Consider the following 24,069-nt stretch of genomic DNA (forward strand, 5'->3'; position numbering starts at 1 on the left):
CTGATCTTTATGCTGCAGACCCTGCATACCGCTGTTCTCTTCTTATTAGCGTCATCGACAACATAATCCTTGAATCCAAACTTCACTATTTGGGGAGTAACGCTAGCCGCTGCCATGTTAACTGACACTCCTGCCGTCTAGTGGGTTGCCAGGTTTGCGCGCATGGCGCTATAATCACCCAATCACGTTTTTTGAAAACACTAAACGTAATATCTCACTACAAAAACAAATGCAAATATTTAATTGTAAACAGTCAAGTCCTTTCAAGTCATCTGTCTCAAGCTTAAGTCAAGTCTCAAGTCATGAATACCAAGTCAAAGTCAAGTCAAGTCTTTTATCAATGTTAGTCAAGCAAGTCTCAAGTCCAAAAATATGCAACTCGAGTCTGACTCGAGTCAAGTCATGTGACTCGAGTCCCCACCTCTGATAATACATATGTATAATATCAGTTAAAATAAGTGCTTCAACATAGTTAACATTGCTGGAGGTATAAACACATATTGATAGATGTCTTGTAATGCACTGTTGAGGAACCTGCGACCCAAGTTTTTCATTCATTGCATAACTACACCGTAGTTGTGTATAATATGATATGTCAATAAACCTTAGAAAATCTTGAAATCTTGAAAGGGATGTGCAAAATAGTCATTATATACAGTCTTTGATGAACTATTAGTAGAGAATAACGAGTAATGAATATACTTCATAGGGATCCTATTAATATCTAATAATACAAATAATAAAATTGACTCGAGTCCCCACCTCTGCCATCTTCCCCATGCTGGTCTTGCTGGTGATACAGCTTCACCAGCATGTTTTTTCAGCAGGGAACGTTTTAAAATGAGCATCTCTTGGATTCAAAATAACAAAAATAAAACTCCAAAAATCTTTAATGGCGTTTATTTTTTGTAAACTTTTTTGTTGTTTAAAAATCTGATGTTTATTAGCTGCTTTGGTTTTGCAACAGTCCCTGTAAATATGCACACATGTAACGTGACTAAACACGGGTATATCCTAAGTCCAAAAAAAAAAGAAGGGAACATGAAGTTGTTAACATCTGTATGACGATATTAAATGTCTAACTTGTTGTGCAGTTTGTCAGTGAATGTTCCATGGCGCTTATTTGTGCCGGAGGATCGAGGAGCGATAAACGAGGAACCACCAGACCATCCTCCGGTGAAATACTCAGCCACTCGCCCCGCCCCCTTACTGTGTATCGCTCACTGATTGGACGATGCAGCGCATGCACTGATCTGATGCTTCTTAACATGAGAGCAGTTTCCTGTTGAAGTCACAGGAGTCACTCTTCAGTTTACACAGTGTTTTGTTTCAATTAATGCTTCACGTGACGCTCCGGAGGAAAGGACGTCCCATTGCTCTTAAAACTCATTTCCCTGCTTCTTCTCCCTTCTCGTGGTTTCCTTGCGTCTCTCCATGCTTCCCTGGTGGGAGGGACTAAGACGCAGGGAAAAGACGCAGGTGAGGGACGCAAGGATGGAAGTTAAGAGAAGTGAGACGCAGCTCGGGACAGTGGCGGTTCTAGACCGATTTGACTGGGGGGGCCAGGCTGGGGCCAGTTATTTTCTGAGGGGGGCACAATAAATGCAGGACAGTTATTGGTATTTGTTTCAGTACACATATTTATTTCAGATACTTATAGTTACAGTTTTTAGTTTCAGTAACTATAATTCCGTCATCCAAGAAATCGTTTAATCATAAACTTTTCATTTTCAGGGGGGCCAGAGGGGGGTCCAAAGTGAGTGTTACTGGCCCCCCTGGCCCCCCCGTAGAACCGCCCCTGGCTCGGGATAAACCTCTCGACTTCATGACGAGGCAACAGGAAGTGTTGAATGCTGACTCCCTTCCTGCAGCTCTCTCTTGCCATGTAAGGAATGAAGGAACACACCTTGTTCTGATACACGAACAAAGGATCATTCACTTAAACTGTGACCTTGAAGTTTGTACTTTTTCCTTTGTATTTTTATTTTTATATTTCTCTTATCTCATCTCTTTAACGTCACGCCTCTCTGAAGGAGAATCAACGATCTCAGGTTTTTCTCAACAAACAGCAGCATCTCTGGTGAGTTTCCTACAAATCTCAAACACACTGAATACTTCTGTTAGAACCACAATCTGATTTAAAGAAATCTCAAGGTGCGTGAAAGGTGCCATATAAATAAAGTGTATTATTATTATTATTATTATTATGTATTGCCATTTGTGGTTTCAGGGATATTAAAAGACCATATATGCAATATCTCTTAAGTGAAAACCAAATATCACAATATGTTGACCAAATCCGTGGATCAGGAGATGGTTGATTATTGGTGCTTTCACAACATATTCACACAATGAGATTTTTGATGAATAATCTAATGTTAATATAACAGCTAAGTGAGTAAAATCATATTATAAAACAGTCTGATAAGATTAGATCACTTTTCTGAAATGCACCCAGGATAAGACAATTATGGGATGTAACAATATCAGAAACCTAACACAGAACCTAATCTCTTATCACGATACTGATATTATTACATTATAGAAGATTTCATTGTCCTGTACAGTATTTAATTGTCCATTTCTACTTTGTGCTCTCACTCGTTTTGACATGTATATAGTTTACTTATTCCTGCATTTACGTACACGTGTTTCTTTTTATGTTTTCAAATTGCAGAGGAGCCTGGGTCTTACATTTCTGTGCTAAAACGACAAATCATGAACCTTTAGTCTTTGAGTGATGTCAGTCTATGGCCCAGCCCTCATCTGATCGTAGAAATGACTCAGCAGTTCCTTGGAAACGCCCTGTGAGAAGGTCCATGCAGCGTTTACAACTCCCGCTGCCTCAATAAAGCCACAAACATTGTAAAGGACAGTTCCCACTATGGTGTTCTAAAGTGCAGACTGTTGGATATTCTTGAACCCCGAGAGCAGGAGAGACTGAAAAGAGTCAAGGCAAGCTTATACAAGTTAACAGCATTTAATTACACAAAAGATGCGGTGGTTTACAAAAGAAATGTGCTCGTTGGTGGTTTGCTCCTGCCAGCTGTTTTGGCCGCGTCCGCGCCGGGTCAGCTCGGGGCAAAGCGAGAGAGAGATCCTTCTTGGGTCTCCCGGGTAAGACCTGTAGTCTTCTCCTATTGGCCGGCGTCGACGGGGGCGTGTCCAATGCAAATCCTGTCGGTTTCTGCTGCTAAATTACATCACTCTGATGTCTGTGGTCATCTAAACATTCCCTAATAAACCTCATTCCAGCGTCAATAAATGAGTGTTAAACTCAGGGTGTTTAGTGTACAACATCACGTTATTTCACCTTCAATTCACGGTTTGAAAACGTAGCATTTCGCCACAAGCTAATGCTAACCGGAAATGACGAAATTCACCGGCGGAATATTACTGCCAAAAGTCACGTGACTCACTCACGTGACTTTTGGCAGTAATATTCCGCCGTGGTTGTGCCAAGCGGCAAACTCTGGGGAAGAGCCGGGACGCCAATACGGAAGTGCCACAAACTGCAGTTCATATATTGGCCGATCGGCGATGACTGCAGAAAGGAGCAATTTCCATAGACCCCCATGTTAAAATGCCCAATTTCACAGCAGAAAAAAAACGTTTCTAGCCCTGGATGCAATAAATATTATTATGTATATAGTTATATTCCACCTTCATGATTATGAATCTGTGAGTGAATTGTTTTCTAACATGACCCTTTTATTTATATTAGGTCTTAAAGTTTTAGCATAAATTAGGGCGTGGTCACATTGAGTGACAGCTCTGTCAAGTGACTGCTGCTGTTAGCTTCTTGTCTCTCTGCTAGCTGCTCCGTCTCCGTGAAGCTACAGGGACTCTGCCTGCTCAGTTCATCCAGGGAACACAACTTGACCCCGGCCGCGTTTGTTTGTTCTTCATGCTTATATATCGGACTATTGTGACTCGCTCTGCGGTTAAAACAGACGGTGCATGAATGCTGTTTTGCGGTAAGTGAAATTCGAGTACTTTATTTATATGTTTATGATTTCAATCAGCTACGTAATGAATGTTAAGGCTTGGGTTAGCGTGTAAGCGAGTGGTAGCTACATCGGTGCTAACGATGCTAATCTTAGCCTCCAAGTTAACTTAAAACCATAGACTGTATATATAAAGGTTAAAACGAAATAGACAAGTGTTAAGCGTTAAGTGGGATAATACTGGAGAACAAAAGGCTTCTGTTTGAGGTTGATAAAATAAGGTCATCCTTGTAACTTAGAGAGATATTTTATTATGTAGGTAGGAACTGTATGCATCGCTAAGGTTAATTTAAATTGGCTATGCTCAAGTATGTAGACAAGCTAACGTTGAAGTAGTGTATGTGAAATCAACCTCACAATAAGATGTGTGTATATTACAATTATTAATGTCATATTTCAAGATGATTACTTAGATATTACAATATGGTTGGTTGAGCTGGAGTTCATTATTGAGCTTACACGTTAACGTCACAGTCATCTGAAGAACGAACCCAAACCTTGTTGTTTTTATTAATTGCATTACCAAATTGGTATCAAATAAATAGTAAGCATTGGTAACACAACTTCCAAAGTTACAGTAAAATAAAAAGGACCCTGACTCGATCAATACACAATCCAACATGTTCAACAGAAGATAATAAGTTATATTGTTTGTACACATGGTTCTTTACATATATATCTGTTTGTTTAAAGTGTCCAGGTGATGCAGACAGGCTGGACCAGAGAGTGAGAGACAGAACTGGACTCCTCACAGCAGTGAACTTCAGCACAGGTACAAATACTCTTTTTTCATACTGTACAAAGAATCAAGAAAGATATTGGTTTAAATAAATGAAGTATTGACTTTAATACACTGCTATACATTCCATTAAACAATACTAAATACTAGATCACCTACACATCAGTGAAGTTGAGGGTTTTTTCCATGCAAAGGGTTACATTTAGATGTTAACAAGCAATATGACTTGTCAGCTTTCTAATTTAATGTATTGAAGGCAAAGATATTTAACGCATAGTGACAACTGCTATTTATCTCTCAATATTGTCTGTAAAAACGTGGTAAAAGTTATTCTTTCAGTGAGACAACAGAGCAAGCTTGTTTTAATAACAGTTAAATATTATTTTGATAATAAAATACATTTCAATGTTGATGAATTTCATACTGTTCATTCATAATCTGATTGTCTTTGTAGCTCACTGTTGAAATAAAAAAAAAACATTACAATTACAAAATAATTATATCTACAGCCCCTAAACACAAACACACCTCTTTCATAAATAACACACTTTTTCTGCAATAATATGCTTTATGTTTCCTGTAATTTTTGTTAGAAAGGACATGCCTGAAAGACACGACTCAGCATCTCCTCTTTCTCCGAGGGTCAAGAAGAACATCCAAGAGGAAAATGAAAAGCTGATGTTATGAGATGTTAAGACCAGTACAGGACATTCACTAAGAAACTATTTTTATTGTGAAAACACTGTCAGCTGATTGAATGCACCTATTTCCACATCTACACTCCATCAGCTGATTATTTCTATTTGCCTCACTTCATGAGCTTCACAACACCTGTACCTTGTACCGCAGAGTTTGCAACGCAAATAAATGGGGCCAATCTTCAGTCGGATGTGAATGTGTAATCTAACATTTTCAGTAAGAATAATGGACAAAAGGAGTGCAAATACAAATTCAATTTATTGAAATGTGAACCAAAAGTTAATCAAACATGTTTTAAATAAAAAGCACATATGGACAGAAGGTGTAAACCTATTAAATGTATAAGTAAACACATTTAGTCAAATAAAGTGACAGACTAGGCCTGATCAGGTGGCCTGGTCCTCCTCGCTGAGGAAAGACCCTCAGTCCTCTCCGGCCAAACCAACAGACAGGACGTCCATCACACGGAGGTTTCTCCCTGAAGTCTCTGCAGCTCTCTGGACACCATGCTGTCTCAATCCGTCTACACTCCACACTGAATATGAGAGGGGAAAAATGAAAATAATAAATGCTTTAGACAATAAGAAATATAAAGTTGACTGTTGAGTTGGTCAGTTTTTTTAGATTGTCAATACTATTACTGTATAACTAATATCTCAGGTTAAGAGGCACCTTCAAATAAAGATTGGTCTTTAAATACATTTTGTCTTTTGAATTGTTTGTCTAAAGTCAAGGATCTAGAACTGGTACTTGTAGTTTTAATGGTACAGTCTGGTTATTATGCTGTTTGGAGGAGGCCTCACAGGTAAGAGCACTAACTAGCTACCATCACATGTACCTTAGCTTGACTTAAATGTATTAAAACGTATAATTAAGTGATGGCAAAATATAAATAACTAATGTCATGCAAACATATTAATATTTGCTTGATTCCCGTGTTGAATTTAGCACATTGCATACAAACGTTAAGGGATTTTAAGATTCTGAAGTATTATGCTAAAAACTCAATAACTTAGATTATTATTTATAGTTTTGCTGAATAGTTTCATGTCCGCTTACCTAAGAAACGTAAAATGTGACGGCAGTGTGCAGATGGTGAGCATGTTAGCTTAGCTTGGTAGCTTCAGCTGGCTCTGGAACTTCCAGCCCGGTGGCAGCAGGTCCCGCCTCAGCTCCGCCTCTTTGCCCTTATTTGGAGCAGGCGGGAGTGGAACTCTGACGTCACTGTTGAGCAATTAGTGGCCGACTCCGCCTACTAAGGGCTTCTCGGCAACTCTGCAGAATCCTATGGGTGACGTCACGGACCCTACGTCCATTTATATATACAGTCTATGTTTAAGACTAAATTATTTGTCTGTTCCTTATTCTTTCAATTTAAATATTTAAAATAAATGTATTGTTATTTATTCTGCCAAGTTATTTATGTTTTTGTTTTTTACATCAGTAAGAATGAAGCGTGTGAATTTACTCCAGGTGACTGATTCTAAAATGTAGGGGTGCATTTCACATCAACAAAACAGTACAAAGAAAGTGTTCTTTCTCAATAGAACAATCAGTGGTTCAAGTTAGTATATTCCTTAGTGTAACATATCCACTAGTTGCAAAGCTTAAACATTTTTTTTTTTTTTTTATTTTAAGGGAAAGGATGTTTTCACTACTCAGTTTGTCAACTATGTTACGGACAAACTTGATGTCATTACAATCATTTGATTAAGTCCTGCACTTCAAGTAAAATCAAATTTGAAAGGCTCTTGAGTCTATTCTACCATATATCCAAAGATTTTTTAAAGTTTAAAAAATAATTGTATTAAAGTTTTGTTTTTTCATGTGATATGTTCAGCACTGTCATTAAGTTTAGGGATATTTTGTATTATAAAACTACCATACAGGTCATTTTGATAGTTTTAAGAGATGTCCTGTAAAACTCCAACCTGTGTAGATATACATTATACTATAAAGGATATCAGAAGCACTATTTTAGATATTTTAAATTTGAAAAAATGAGGTGCAACATAGTTGACAATGAAAGTCAAACATTTGACGCAAATAACATAGTTGACTGGACACATTATTAACCATCAGCACTATGTTCATTTCAAGGCAGAAGTGAACAATTCCATTGATAATGATGTGTAATGACGTCTACATGTCATACAAATTGTCAACTAGGTTACCTGTCAACTAAGTTACTACAGTTATTACAGTACTGGGTAACCTAGTTGACAATTTCCCTATTTTGACCCATCATTTCAATGGTAGGCCTTGCCTGGATGACCACATGTCATTTTCTTGAACAGGTTAACATCACATTTGAACATATAATTGAATTAAAATCATTAAACAATTGTAAACCATAACAATGTATGTAACATTGTTGATGGTTAATTAATATACTCATTGACAATGTGCTATTATACATAAAATATTGTAAAAAATTAGAGGTCAATCACCACAGTGTGTTCAAAATGTCTGCCAAAGAGGAACATGGCATCATGTGATGCTGGTGACATGGTATTGGGACAAACCATGTTTGAGTTAAAGGGGGGAGTTCTGTTAGTAACATATAGTTGACAGAACTTTTGCGGACATTCATATATTAAGATATTTAAGTTATTTAAAGGAGGAAATCAATTCAAAAGATGTTATTATTCTTTAGTATTTAGACTTTTGAAATAAATGAATACTTTTTTTTATTTACTTTAATGGTTTTTATTCATTATTTTGAAACCAAGACACCCTCAACTGAAAAACGGACATAGCAAAAACTGACAATTTAAGAACATCATGACACATTTCAAGCTAAATAAAGCATAGGATGCACATAATGTTTGTGTGATATTATAACATGCTTTCCAATAATAGGCAAAATATGATATTTTTGAAGAAAATAGTTAGAATAATTATAATTATCATCAATGGACATCAATGGACATGGAATGTACCCTAAATTGTAGAATCACTCTGTAACTAAAGTCTTATTTAAGTTTTGATTATATTTCAGACAGTGGTGTAAAGTAACTAAGTATATTTACTCAAGTACTGTACTCAAGTTCAATTTTGAGATACATGTATTTCCATTTTACTTTACTTTGTACTTGTACTCCACTACAGTTCAGGGGTAAATGTGGTTTTACTCCACTACATGTATTTAATACCTTTAGTTACTTTACAGATCTGGATGAATGATGTGAAATATAATCAAGTCTTAAAGGTCCCATGTCATGGTCATTTCTACTGATCATGATTCAATTGTTGAGGTCTACTAGAATAGATGTACATTGTCAATGTTCCAAACTCACATTGGTTTCTCATACAGCATCTCTGTATAGTATGTGTATTCACTCTCTGTCCTAAACGGCTTGTTGGAGCTCCTGCCCCCCCCCCCCTTCCCTGTGAGCCCACTGTGCTCTGATTGGTCAGCTCGCCCACTCTGTTCTGATGAGTCCACCACCGTTACAGCGGAACATCAGTGATTATGTGTTACAATGGCGTTTGTTAGCAACCAGAAAATGACACCAGTAATGACAAACAGATGAGAATGCTGCGTGGGGTCTGGGTGCCGTGTTGGCGGGACGTTGCGCGGCTCGCTGCTGTGAGGAGCGGACAGTGTGAGCTGGGTTGGTGTCATTTCCTGCTTGCTGTGAGACAGCAAGACAACCCGAATGGACACGGGAAGGGGGGGGTGCTGAGGGGGCTGCAGCACCCCCATCTGCGAGGCTCCACTAGCACCCGCTCCACTAGCACTCCACTAGCACCCGCAGAAGCTACAGGGAGTCCCAGCAGCTTCTACTGAAGCCAGTCCCCAACTCCGGGGACTTCCGGCCGGGGACTTCGGGTGGCAGTATACGCCGTGAAGTTGTTTGCGGCCTGCCAGGAAACCCAAAGCAGAAGAAGAAGTGACGTCAGCGGCTTCATTTGCCTAATCCTCCCTCAGGGACTTATTCCGGTGTGAACGTGATCTGCTCTTCTGATGAACTAAGTTCTCATGAACTAAGTAAGGCAAAGTACTTGGTGTGAAAGCGCCTATTGGGTCCATTTGGGTATGGTCACGTCACTGTACCCAGGAAGAAAAAGAGAAATCTCCAACGAGGCATTCAGGGGCAGCATAGACAGGTCTTTTCTGTGTTAGAGTTTTACTCGCTACAGGGTGTACTTTGAGGGTTTGTGACTCTGCAGACCGTTTACATGAATAAAAAGCTACATAACACACAAGGGGACGGGTAATAACCGGAAAAGCATGACATGGGACCTTTAAATCAGACTTTAGTTCCACCTGGAGTAAATCCACAAGCTACCCTGCAGTATACAAAGTCATTCAAACTAGCTGCACCTTTACCAGCTTTGAGAACACTTTCATGATCAATCATTATAAAACATATCATATATATTATTCTGAAATGGACCAATCTGCACAACGACTACTTTTACTGTCGCTACTTTCACTATATTTTGATGAGAATACTTTTCTACTTTTACTTGAGTAACATTTTGAATGCAGTACTTGTGTTGCATTCCTACACTCTGGTACTTCTACTTTTACTCAAGTACAAGATCTGAGTACTTCTACTTTTACTCAAGAACAAGACCTGAGTACTTCTACTTTTACTAAAGTACAAGATCTGAGTACTTCTACTTTTACTCAAGTACAGGATCTGAGTACTTCTCCCACATCTGATTTTACATTACAAATCAAGTACTTGAGTATATCTACTTAGTTAGATATACACCTTATCACCTGAATCTCCTCCTAGAGCACCATTGAGTTCTTTGTAACCAAATCTCTCTCAGAGGGTCGTGGGGAGGGGCTCCTTATTTTCATCTAAAGTAACAGATAGAGATTCAGCTCTTTGGAAACAGGGCTGAAACAGAGGGGATTATGGGTAATGCTGCAATGATCTGTTTGGTGTTTCAGCCAATCAGAGACAGGTTCTGTATATATCTGAGACCTGGGATATATTGATGAAAGACAGTATAATAGGGGACCTTTAATACAAATGCAATACATAATTTTAACTTGACATTTAAAATTCATTATGAGTGAAAATAATAATATTAAGACTCACTTCTAGCAGTTTCAACATCTTTTATTTGACACTTGAGCTTACTTGTCTTTCGTAAGCTTTGATAGTTCTGGGGGCAGGACACCAGGATTATGAACATTTATTTAAGAATGTTTTTTTGTGTGGAAATAAATTGCAATCCTTCTACGCAACCCCTGCAATCCCCTTAAGTACCACTTGGGGTCCCTGTACCCCCCGTTGGGAACCACTTAGGGTTGTGAGGAGCTAAATAATAAAAAATATAGCTGAAAGAGAACAAGACATATCCAACAACATCTTTTATTATCACACCTCAATCATATTACATTTAATAATCAAGCACTGTTGACTGTTGTTAGACTTTTGGTCAAATTTCAATTTAATTATTTACTGGCTTTTTGTATTATATGTTCAACAATAAGCAAAAAAAGAAGACACATACAGTAAATGCATCACATTAAGATCAACAAGTTTAATATCCACAAACTGCAAACATGAAGCTGCAACGTCTGTGCTGTCCTTTGATCAGGATGAGCATCACAGGAACAAGCTTTAACCTACTGAAGACAAATAAAACCTTCAATTTAATCATGTGAATCAAGACAGCATTTGTGTTACCGCAAACATCTTCAAGACAAGTTACATAACTGTGAAAGTCCAAAACCTTGTCTTGAAACTTAAATGTATGGCATATAATCAAAATGTATTATACAAATATATTAATAATTGATTAATAAAAATAAGAGAACAAAAGTGAGTGGTAACCGTTATAGGCACCAATACTCCAGCGGACAGAGGTCAATCAATGACTGTGTGTGTCAGATAAGAAGCAGTTTTCCATAATGCAGTTATTGGTGCAAAAACTAAATACAATTAAATGATGCCACAAGCTGGGCAACATTTACTTTACCATTGGTAATGTTAGCATCATAAAAACACCAAATGTGCACATCAATTGTAATGTACTAATGGGTCATACCATGGCTCAACTGTACTTTTAACCCATTTTACATCCACGCCAACCTCACAGTAATGCTAAGATGGCTGCAGACCTAGTCAGTTTTCCCTATTCCAAAACAATTTAGAAGTCTTCTAAGGCGACCTTTCTTTACTTTCCTCCCCTGATCTTCTTGGGATCGTTTCTCCTCTGTTTGTGAGAGATTTGGCTGTTTGGCTAATTTTGAGATGATTGTTGCTTTGACCCTCATCTCCTCCAAAGACCGAACACGTGCCTGGTAACCCACTTTGGCCTCAGCCTTTTCTACACAACACGGGTAGTGTTAAATAATGGAACAGTTCAGGCACCACGAAGCTCTCTCTCCTTTCTTTTTGACTGGCTTAATAACATCCACTTCAATCACAACGTCTTTTAGAACCTCTTGGGTCATGAGCAATCTTTTGGTTGTCAGTTTAATCAAAGCAGTGAAGAACTTCTCCATACTTTTGATGCCCATGTTCCAAAACATTTCGTCAAATTTAACATCATCCTCATCATCCTCATCAGAATTCTCATCACAGGCCCGATCACTGCTGCTTCTGTTATCTGCAAACAACGCTGAGTTGTTGAATCTGAAGTGAACTGGAAGCCCTAGCTCATTTTTTGGACATGGAACCCTAGAGTTGTTTATTGCCTCAAGAACAGGTGGCTGCTTGCCATCTGCAAAGGTGACCAGAATCTGAATATTCTCTGCCACGTCTTTGCCAAAGATGGAGAGCACAGAGTCAAACACATATCGTTGTGTGGCTGTTAGTCGGGCAAGAGAGGCCTGGGTGACAAAACACACAGCATCAATCTCACTGACTCCATTCACAGAAGTGAAAAGCCTCCTGATCTGTTCTGTGATCTCCTTGTCTCTTCCTATTCCTCTTGTATCTCCAAAGCCTGGAGTATCAACAACGGTCAGAGAGAAAGGGATTTTAAAGCCCTCTTGGTGGTTGATTTTGTACACAGTGACTTCAGGGGTCTGGCTCTCAGCTTGAGATCTCGACTGATCCTCGTCAACTAATTTGAATCTGAAATCGTCCTCCCACTCTACACCAACGATGTAGTTGATGAGTCCATTGATCAGAGTGGACTTTCCAGCCCCGGTTGCGCCCAGAAGCATGATAGTGCAATTTTGCCTCATGCTTTCTTTGCCAAAGGTGTACCCTCTGCATCCTTTGACCTTGATATCTTCTTCTGTCAGAGGCAGTTTGTAAACTGAGGGAGATTCAGAATTGATCCGTTTGCTTTTACTTTTGAGGAATTCTGTGAGACGTGCAGGTTTTGTTGTGCTGACATTAACAGCGATGCTTTCTTTGCTTCTTCCAGCTGCACCACGATCAGACCTGACCCTGACAGCAGATTCTGTCTCCTTCTTCTGAAGTCCTGAAATGATCGCCTTCTCAGCTCCCGCCATCATTTGCTCCCAGTGGAGATCTTCCTCTTTCACCTGTTGGTCTAGAGAAAACAGAAAATATGTTTAGTATAGTTTGTTTGGTTTTCTCCTGTGAATCTGCTTGTGCAAACTTCCCTGCTTTGGGACGCCCCCGGGCAGTCCAGAGACAGTTACCGAATGCACCCCTCATACTGTGATGTCATTCGTCACTCGCAGCGCGCTACCGATCATAAACAGACTTTCGGCGAGTGAACGGGTCGTTGTGTGTTCCGCGGTTGTGCGTGTATGAATCCGTAAGTGTTGATAATTTTCGTTAATATAGTTTACTGTACTATGGGAGCAGTGGCGGCGCCAGGGTATTACTGGGGTAGGCTACAGCCATTCCAAGAAATGGCTTAGCCCCACCTTAGCCCCATCATGAACAATTATGTTAAAGTAAGCAAATTAAATTAAATAATAAGCAAAATGCTAAATGTTGACAACACGGCTTGCGAAAATATACGGGTCGTGTCCACAACACACAAACTGATCCTGCTGTAACAACAAGTGCGCGTTACTGATGCAATATGGTTGAGACCATTCGGGCTTATGCTAGAAGAGGGGTGGAAGGAATAGTCCAAGTAGTGGGGGAGTTTTATACACTAAAGGTGTGGAAATTCTCTGGTGTTATAATATCAGCGCGGCCGCGGTCAGATCAAAATGCCTCCGAATGCAATTTGAATAGACCGACAGGAAATCAGAGCAACAAAACGTTGGGTCTGCGTCATGCATTACTGATTGAGATCAATCGGAACCGCCATTCAGTATCCCCATTGGATCTTCAACGTGTACTATCATACGTCACGTTCACAGTGATCCCTTTTTATTTACTACAAGACAAATGTGCCGTTTTATTTCATACAGTTCCATTTTGATTGAGACAGGGAAATAATCTAAACCTCACGCGTGGCGTTTCACTGTCAAGGGGGCGATATAGCGTGTATGTAATTACATTGCAAATACTGATTTGAGCCCCACCACTGTATGGGTTAGCCCTACCATAGATTACCCAACAAAAATACTCTGGCGACGCCACTGTATGAGATAGTGATTTTTGTATTTTATTTGATTAGATTTATTTCGAAAGTGTAAAACAATAATACAAACATTTAACATGAAAATTATTACACAATACAAAATTAAGTAGTGTAAAATTGATACACAAAAATATTACTGATTCTAAGTTATGTATAAATAAATGATCTACTTAGTTACATGTCCGAAAAGGGGTGGGAAGAAATGTACACTTATTTAATCCCACCCCTTCTCCCAAAAACTAAATTATTAACATATATATTTATATATATATATTTACATTTTTGTTTTCTTAAAGAAATCCATTTCTTTATTGAAAAAACAAACAAACAAAACAAAAACATAAAACAACAAACAAATAAGCAGATAAATAAACTAACAAATAAACTAACAAATACATAAAAGAGGTAAATTATATTCAAGAAAAGATCAAATAACAAACCAAATAAATAAATTGCAAACACCCAGTTATGATTAAACAACGTCATCCCTGTCTCTTGTTAAAATCGTGTCTTTATACCTTTTTTTAAACAGTTTTAAGTTCGGACATCCCTTGAGCTCCTCATTCAAACTGTTCCAGAGCTTCACCCCACAAACAGAAACACAAAAACTTCGCTTTGTTGTGCGCATCCTAACATTTGTGAATTGGAATAATCCCCTTAAAGATGGGGTAGGTAATTTACTTCAGAAACACTTTTTCTTATATTCCATGGAATGCTCTTAACATCCCGATAGCAATGAATATATTAAGTGCTTTGACAATAAATACCTTACCTACCCTACCTTTAAGTTATAATGCCCTTATCTTTTAGTGACATTTTTGCTTTAAACATTAATTGGGCGATTTGAAATTCAACTATATCTGACCATTTGAATAAGTTTAACTCTGAGAATAGTGGCTTTGTATGTTCCCTATCGCCAACATTTTTTATGATTCTTATTGCCCTTTTTTGGAGTATAAATAGTGAGTGTGTCGTAGTTTTGTAATTACTGTCCCCAAACCTCTGCACATAAACTTAAATAAGGTAAAACCAACGAACAGTAAAGGATGAAGAGAGAATTTTGTCTTGTTCAATAATGCGATGCTTCTTGAAACCTTGGAATGAATATTTTGTATGTGTGGTTTCCAGTTTAGTTTTTCATCTATTGTTATCCCAAGGAATTTAATTTAATTTCTCTCTTAATATTTATCCCATCTATCTTAATTAGGGATGCTCCGATCGATCTCCCTCCCTCCCTCCCGCTCTCTGACATCTCTCCCCTGAACCAGGCGCGCCGGATTCATTTTAGAAGTGGGGGGGCCAAAAAAGTGCGTGTGTATGGCCCAATCCCAAACCACGCCCTACACACTCCCCCTCCGTGACGGAGTGAACTCCGTGGAGTGACACATGAGGCTCCCTCCTGTCAGATGGAGGGAGACAGCGGCAAGCTTTGGGACGGCCTCCCCTCTCTCCGGCAGAAACAGGAAATGCCGTAACTGTATGTAACAACGGTTTCAAATCAGCTTCTCTTTAACAAAAAATGTAAATTAATAACTCAAATAAAACTCCAAACATCTTTAATTGTGTTACTTTTTTGTAAAGCTCTTTTAGTTTTAAACCTGATGTTTATAAGCTTCTTAGTTTTTGCAACAGTCTGTAAATATACACAACTTTATAATAAAATGCACACATTTACCTTTTTCTAGACTAAACATAGGTATGATCCTAAGTTAAAAACATTATCATGAGGTTGTTAACATCGCAGTTTATCAGTGGGTTATTGATTCTGCGTCAGTCTTAGGACAGTCATACATTGCTATGAAGTCTTCATGGACAACATAATCAGCTGATACCCATCGTACAGTCAGAGACAACTGTTCATGGAGGCTTGGGCACTTTTTCCAGTTATTAACTCCGGTATTAACAAAGCTATCATCTCCACATTTTGAGAAAGTGACAAGCCGTTTGACAGCAAATCTGCATATTTCACAGAAGGCCCGTTTAGTGGTTTTGTAAATAATTAACCACTCTCTGTTTTTGTACCATTCTGCGTTGAAGTACCTTTCTCTTTGCCCAGACGATCTAGCGGTCTCCTCCAAATATTAAGCAAAATATGTCACATTATATAATGACTGTCACCGAGTCATCATTTTGAGAAAAAGGCCTTTAAAGTTTCCTCTTCTCTGGAAGCGGAGCAAATGATCAAAGTAGTAACGGAGGGAAGATATTTTCGTTTGGATTACTGGTCTGGGGGAAGCCCGCGAGTGTGTGTGTATACGTGTGTGTGTATGTGTATTTTTGCGTTTGTGTGTGTATTGTGTTTGTTTCCCGGGGAAAACACTCACGAGAAACACCGGCTGTTGTTATGCTTGCTGTGACGTTACATTACTCCGTTCTCCGCTTGTAATTATGCCGTCACAAGCTTCAAAGTTGTATTTATCATCTGAATTTGCCGAAACAAGTTTAGTATTCTGAAAGCCAAGACTTTGTTTATTTGAAATCAGATACAAACAAACTAACGGACCCTGCCGTGTTATCTATGATTACTATACGCCTTACATTCATAATTTCAGCAGAGGGAGGGGAAGCGGCATGTGGAACAGCAGAGTGGCGAGTGAGAGCTGTCATCTTCCCTTTACAAGCTTAAAAAATGCCTGTAGCTAATGAGATTGAATATAACAATAACAAATAACAAAATATACACAGCTAGATCAGATCGCGTTTTAGATGCGACTTTAGAGTAGAGGGGAATTATTGAAACGGGATTTGTACAGTGTTCCACGGCATCCACCGCTGCAAAAATGTAGGGCAGGGCTCAAAAGTGGGGGGGCCAATGGCCCCCTGGCCCCCCCGCTTCCGGCGCCCTTGCCCTGAACTCTCCACCCTGCCTCCGACCTTTCTCCCCTGCCCCAAATGGTCCTGGACCACACACACACACACACACACACACACACACACACACACACACACACACACACACACACCCAACCAACCAACCTCCCTCATCCAGCACCAGTCACTTTTCTGCCCATCTCCGCTGCTACTGCACTGAAACTGTAATTTGAACACTTAAATATATTATTAACATTTTAAACTGTATACCCCAGTTATCTAGGCTCTTTGTTTTGTTTAATGTATACCATGTTTATCTAGGCCCTTTTTGTTTTTTGTTTGATGTATATATGTCACACTGTAGGACTGCGGGAAACGATATTTCGATATTTCTGGATGTACAACATGTAGAATTCTTGACAATAAAGCTGACTTTGACTTTGACTTTACATGTTTGAGCACCTCTATGAAACGTCAAGCTACCCCACAGCACCCTCAAAAGAAAATCTCTGGCGTGGCCACTGGCCGCGGCACATGACGGTTTTGTGTGCCCTCCCATGAAAATCATATGCCCTCTCTGTAGATTTGTTCTGGTGCCAGGTCTGATTCTTCACTATCGGGTCACTCATTACTGGATCAGTGAGCTGCATGAGACTGATACTGACAGGCTGTCAGGAGAGAGAGAGAGAGGGAGAGAGGAAAAGAGAGCACTTCCGCTCATTTCTCCCGTGTTATTCTCCAAAGTTAATGTAAACTTGAATAATGTATTTCATTTGAATGTAATAATTATGTTGGTTGTTGTTTGTGGAAGCGTCAGGGAATGAGCCCCATTAACTGAGTTTTAATCATCACTTTAAATGGAAGATCCCCACCCACTCGATCGGATCGGTGATCGGTATCGGCCGATACTGATTCCGGCGATCGGTGATCGGTCCCAAAATTGGCGATCGGAGCATCCTTAATCTTAACAGTTGCTTTTGTATTTATATTGTTATTTTCAAATAATATTATTGTTGTTTTATCCAAATTCAATGATAATTTATTAATGTTGAGCCATAACTTTAGTTTGCATATTTCTGCTGTGATCTCTTCCAATAATAGCTATAAATTATCCCTACAACAAAATATATTTGTGTCATCAGCAAACAAAACTAATGTGAGTATTCTCGATCAACCCTGTCTCCTACAAATTACGTTCCCACAGAACTAAACTGCATTCTCAATTACGTTTAGCTAGAAACTTATTTTCTCCCACACGTTACGTTTGTTATGAACGTATCTCAAATACGTTTATTTTCTACATATCTTCTAGAAACATATTTTCTCCCACGTTACGTTTGTTACGAACGTATCTTAAATACGTTTATTTTCTACATATCTTCTAGAAACATATTTTCTCCCACGTTACGTTTGTTATGAACGTATCTTAAATACGTTTATTTTCTACATATCTTTGCCATTTATTGTCTTGCTTATAATAATGATAATAGTCATTTATAAATATCATTTTAGAGCACACATTTGAAATCGACGATCGGGCTCGATATCCTATGGTTAAATTAAAATCAGTAGACGAGGCTGTAATTTCGCCAGCTGCGAGGCAGAAAATAATAGTTTTAACATGCCAAAAAGCTGCTTTGTCGTTTATTGCACCTCAAACATTAAAACAAATCCAGAGTTACGTGTTTCTGTACTTCCTCTAAGAAGAAAGGACAGTTTAGAGCTCTGTGGCTTCAGGCTTGATCGCCGTTCAAATGACAGCTGGTTTCCCCAAAAGTGGGCGGGGCTGTAAAGTGACGTAGGAAAGATCCTCAGCTCGCTGATTGGATGTTTTAGCCGCAATGCACGTCGGGATATGGTGTTAATGCGATATGATATCCGAAAAAAAATTCAGAGTTTAGGATGGCCGAAGACACTACACTACCCATAATCCCCAGCTATCGTTTGGGACTACAAGGTTCAAGGTTCAAGGTTCTTTATTGTCAAACTGACATAGCTACAGAGTAATTATGCAGTTGAAAATCTTATGTCACAGGCTTCTCCAACAATGCAACATAATAACATAACATAATAACAATAAGAGCATGAGCAATACAAAAATAATAATAGTTATAAAAATGAAATAAAGTTATGATGTGGAATAGTGCAGTACGAGTCTATATACAAGTTATTGGAATGATATATATATATTAGGTATTAGATACATACTACTGAGTAGCAGATGAATGTTTGATGTTGTTTCAACAGTTCATTTTTTTAACAGTCTCACTGCCCGCGGGAAGAAACTGTCTCCGAATCTTCTTGTCCTTGCCAGGATGCTGCGGTAACGTCTGCCAGACGGCAACAGAAAGAACAGTTTGTGGCTGGGGTGATGGGGGTCTTTGATAATCCGTAGTGATTACAGTCCCGTTGACAAACCCCGTGATTAATCTTCAAGCTCTGGGATTGGATGTTGGAGTGGCAGTGCGCCAAGGTTACACCGAGCGCCAAACAGCTCTTTGAAATGGAACGAAACCACGGCAGACTTTCCAAAACTGGACTCGAACGCCCCCCCCAGAACTACACATGCAGGCTATTGTGTTTTGCAACATGTTCTCTATGGCACGTCTCTACTGGGAATTGTAGTTTTAAAAGACGTTTTCGTTTTTCCCACAATTAGAAGTTGCCAGTATTAAACTGTGTACAGCCCTGGAGGTTTAGGGGATAGGAAACACATTGGTGTGTACAAATGTAAAACATGTAATTAATAAATGGGTGAAAATCGCTTGTGTCCATAATGGGAAGCATTAATATATACCCACATGCCAGCTCATTGTTACTTTGTAATTCTACTCCACTACAATTCAGAGGTTAACCTGGTATTTTTACTCCACTACATTTATTTGAGTTACTTTGCAGATTCTGATTAATGATGTGAAATATAAACAACCCTTAAAGCAGACTTTAGTTACACCTGAGTAAAATTCAGGGAAAGGTGATTGTCAAGTGCCAACAATCAGACGAGATATTTGATAGTTGCTGCTTGAGAAGACTAAACATTTATCTGCAGATCTCTATAAAGTATATTCATTACTCGTTATTCTCTACTAATAGTTAATTAAAGACTGTATATAATAGCTATTTTGCACATCCCTTTCAAGATGTTCTAAGGTTTATTGAAATATCATATACACAACTATGTTGAAGTTATGCAATTAATGAAAAACTTGGGTCACAGGTTCCTCAACAGTGCATTACAAGACATCTATCAATATGTGTGTATACCTCCACCATTAAACTGTCAAATTCTGCACATTTCTTATACTATCTACATACATAAGAGTATAATTAATGTGTATAATATCAGTTAAAATAAGTGCTTCAACACAGTTAACATTGCAGGAAAGCAATATATTAGACGTTAAGTACTTTGTCAGGCTTAATATTTATCTGTAGATAGATACCCCCAAAGCTTTTTTCTTATTTGAAAGAAAACCTAAAGCATTCTTTAATGTGTTAATAAAGGTTAATTAGTTTGTCTGTTTTGCACATCCTCCTATTAAAATCTTTGTACATCCGGCACTAAACTGTTTTATTGTAGAGATCACTTACAGTATCTTCTTGATTTTTTATATTCTATATTTCTATCATTGACCTTCTACTTTCCCCCTATGAAAGTATGTACTCTTAATATTTTTTTCATCAAATAACATTATTCAACAAAAATAACATTATTCAACAAAAATAATTAAATAACGTGCTTTAACCACTAGGCGGTGCACACAAGGTACAGGATCTTTCCTACGTCTGTTTCCGGTATTGTTCCTGTAATGAGAGTTCACATTTATGCTACATTGAAGGGTGAAATTGACTACACATCTTCAGAAACATAATTTGCTTCAGATATAACTCATAGCAATATTGTAACAAAAGCCAACTGCATTAAAAACCCAGTTAACAAACACTAGGTAAAGTATTTTTCCTTCAGTAATGAAGATGTAATTCCAATGTAGACACACCTGGGGTCGCTGTTCAGTCTGTTACGCTGAGCCATGCATTGTCTGGAACGTAAAAGGGACGAAGAAGACAAAGTGAAGTGACGTACTTCCGGTTCAATGTGAAAACATTCCCAGTTAAACAACAGAAACAAATCGCTAAATAAAAAGATAAAACACTGGCATGTAATTTACGTTAGAATAAATAGAATGGTTTGAATAATAAAATCTACGTCACTTTACAGCTCCGCCCACTTTTGGGGAAACCAACGCTGTCATTCACTCAGAGGAAGTTTGAGGTGTTTGAGGTGCAATAAACGACACAGCAGCTTTTTGGCATGTTAAAACTATTATTTTCTGCCTTGCTCATGAGAGTAACAGCTGGCGAAATTACAGCCTCGCCTACTGATTTTAATTTAACCATAGGAAATCGAGCCCGATCGTCGATTTCAAATGTGTGCTCTAAAATGATATATATAAATGACTATTATCATTATTATAAGCAAGACAATAAATGGCAAAGATATGTAGAAAATAAACGTATTTGAGATACGTTCAAAACAAACGTAACGTGGGAGAAAATACGTTTCTAGCTAAACGTAATTGAGAATGCAGTTTAGTTCTGTGGGAACGTAATTTTTAGGAGACAGGGTTGTCTCGATACATTGCATATTTCGTTAATATATAATAGAAATAGTCATAGTGTTTTGCCGTAAGTGTGACTACCTGTTAATTATCAGTAGTTTCGCGTTCTGTCTGTTGTGACTCTTAATGTAATTATATTTTTGTAAATACGATCGTGATATCTATCCAGTATTGTGACATTGCGGTGAGTTGTGTAAAACTTTATGTCTCTGTCAGCCGCCATTACCACGTGTTAAAACCAAGCCCCCAGGAAGTGCACCAGACTCTGTGCCATACATTTGTACTGTCCAAACGGCGGTAGGCCTACTACAAGTCTGTGACGTCACCCGGCCCAGAAATACTTTTCCCCATTGACTAACATGGGGAAAGAGATGTCTGTAAATCAGCGATTTACGTCTGTAAATCAGTAAATCCTCTTGGGGGCATTTCGGGTATTGTTTTTATACCAAGCAGCTGACTGTTTCAGCGTTTATGTGTACTTACTGTCCCTATCAGGAAATGGTATCCTAATTATTTAGGATTGCATTATCGTCTCTTAGAACAGCTTAACTAATTGGATCTACTTTGTAATCTATATTTTCCTAGATAACCACAACAAAAGAACATACTGTACTGACCAAATTCCTGTGGAGTAAATAAAGTTGGTTAACGACACCCCCTTGATTGCTGCAGTCTTTTTGACTGAAGATTTAGGCCAGACTTGTGTACACCAGCAGTCTTTATTCATACAATTTCACACTGCTGCTTTCCAAACTGTTAAACATCGGTGTTATTGTATAGTTTGTACTAAAGACAAGCTCCTCTGAAGGCAAAAGTTACTTAAAATATGTTGTTTTTGGTTGAAACCTTAGAATTCTAATTTGAATAGTTTGAATGTGTTCCAGTTTGAAGACTGTTTGCCTGTTGATTGAAAATCTTCTAAAACATTCTGGATAAACTACTGCCAGTCTAAACTCAATCTAAAACTATTGTCTTGTCTATCTTTTATGAAAAGTTCATTTTAACAACCCATTTGTTTCTTTTATGTTCATTGTCATTATTTGCTGGACTCCTTAAACAAATAAATTCATACATGCAACCAATTCACCAATTTTGTATCAACTGTTTTTACATCAGAGTGGTTTGAATTGAACTGAGCCGATTGCTTCATCTGGTTATGAATAACTTTACTTTTGCTGTCTTTTTTTTTTAAATAGGTGGATCAGGAGAAAAAGATAGAGAATCTGTTTTGCTGAAACCTTTTGCTTAATTTAAACAAATTTATTATATTTGTTCTTTTCAACAAAAAGTTATGTTGAAAAGACATACAAAAGCGCATTTGCATAATATGTAACCTTTAAATGTAACATCTAGTCTTTGGATAAACTCCTCCTGATTACACCGTTAAGATACACAGCAAACTGCATGCAAAAGCACATTAACAACAACATGAAATGCACTTACTGTAGAGATGTGTGTGATCCTCTGAGGCAGTGCTGTAGTTTCACAGGTTTTATTGTCTCTGAGAGAGAAACGCCCCTAGATCTTTATTCATTAGCAGGAGGCGGCACTGAGGAGAACCGGGATGATTTCCTAGAAATGACTTGACCTGCAGAATAAACAAATACGTCTACAACATCTGTATGTGTTTGTGATAAGGTAAAATGTAACAGGATTTAAAAAAAGACCATTTTATTGTAGAAAGCAGTTCCAGTAAAACGTTCTCAATATTATCTTCAGTGTCCTAGCATGAAGTGCGAGGAAACCTATCGTTTTTGCACGGATTATTATTAGGCCCCCATGCGAGAGTGCTCAGACACGGTTGGGGTACAAGCACTCGCGTATTCGGGCCCTAACAATAATTGTGCCCTAATAATAATAATCGTGCATTTAATGTTGTTGTTAATGTGCTTTTGCATGCAGTTTGCTGTGTATCTTAACTGTGTAATCAGGAGTAGTTTATCCAAAGACTAGATGTCACATTTAAAAGTCAGATATTATGCAAATGCACTTTTGTATGTCTTTTGTATGTCACAACTTTTTTTCTATTTAAAAAAAAGGCAGCAAAAGTAAAGTTATTGATAACCAGATGAAGCAATCGGCTCAGTTCAATTCAAACCACTCTGATGTAAAAACAGTTGATACAAAATTGGTGAATAGGTTGCATGTATTAATTGTTTTTTTAAGGAGTCTAGCAAATAATGACAATGAACATAAAAGAAACAAATGGGTTTTTATTTAGGTATTTTTTTACTGACCAAAAAACAAGACAAGCTCTTGTTTTTTGGTCAGTAAAAAAATACCTAAATAATTACAAACAGCAATGTAAACAATAGGATACAATTTCCTGATAGGGAAAAGTACACATAGTATAACAGTAAGTACACATAAACGCTGAAACAGTCAGCTGCTTGGTATAAAAACAATACCCGAAATGCCCGCAAGAGGGCTCACTGGACCGCAGAAAGTGTAAGTGTTTTAACACGTGATAATGGTGGCTGACGGAGTCATAAAGTTTGACACAGCTCACTGCAATGTCACAATACTGGATAGATATGACGATAGTAAATATAAAAAGTTCCAAATGTATCAAAATATATCAAAAGCTTTCTGTTACATGGAGCACAGGGGATCTTGGAGCTCTTGTCTAAAAACCAACAAGAAGTTGGCCCTTTTTCATTTAGTGTATTTCTTTTGTGTATTTTTTTTGCCATATTTAGGA

At 38.2% G+C, this 24,069-nt stretch overlaps 1 protein-coding gene across 1 annotated transcript; it reads right to left on the minus strand.

Moving 5' to 3' along the window:
• Nucleotides 1-10,765: 10,765 nt before the first annotated feature.
• LOC117498713 lies at nt 10,766-22,830 on the minus strand. The gene is made up of 2 exons (XM_034150854.1): nt 22,812-22,830; nt 10,766-12,924 (listed from the first exon to the last, which is right to left on the minus strand). The coding sequence occupies exon 2, from the start codon at nt 12,884-12,886 to the stop codon at nt 11,765-11,767; it is 1,122 nt and encodes a 373-aa protein (XP_034006745.1). The 5' UTR covers nt 12,887-12,924; nt 22,812-22,830; the 3' UTR covers nt 10,766-11,764.
• Between the last annotated feature and the right edge of the window lie 1,239 nt (nt 22,831-24,069).

This window comes from Trematomus bernacchii, unplaced genomic scaffold (genome assembly GCF_902827165.1).
Source record: "Trematomus bernacchii unplaced genomic scaffold, fTreBer1.1, whole genome shotgun sequence".
NCBI lineage: Eukaryota > Metazoa > Chordata > Actinopteri > Perciformes > Nototheniidae > Trematomus > Trematomus bernacchii.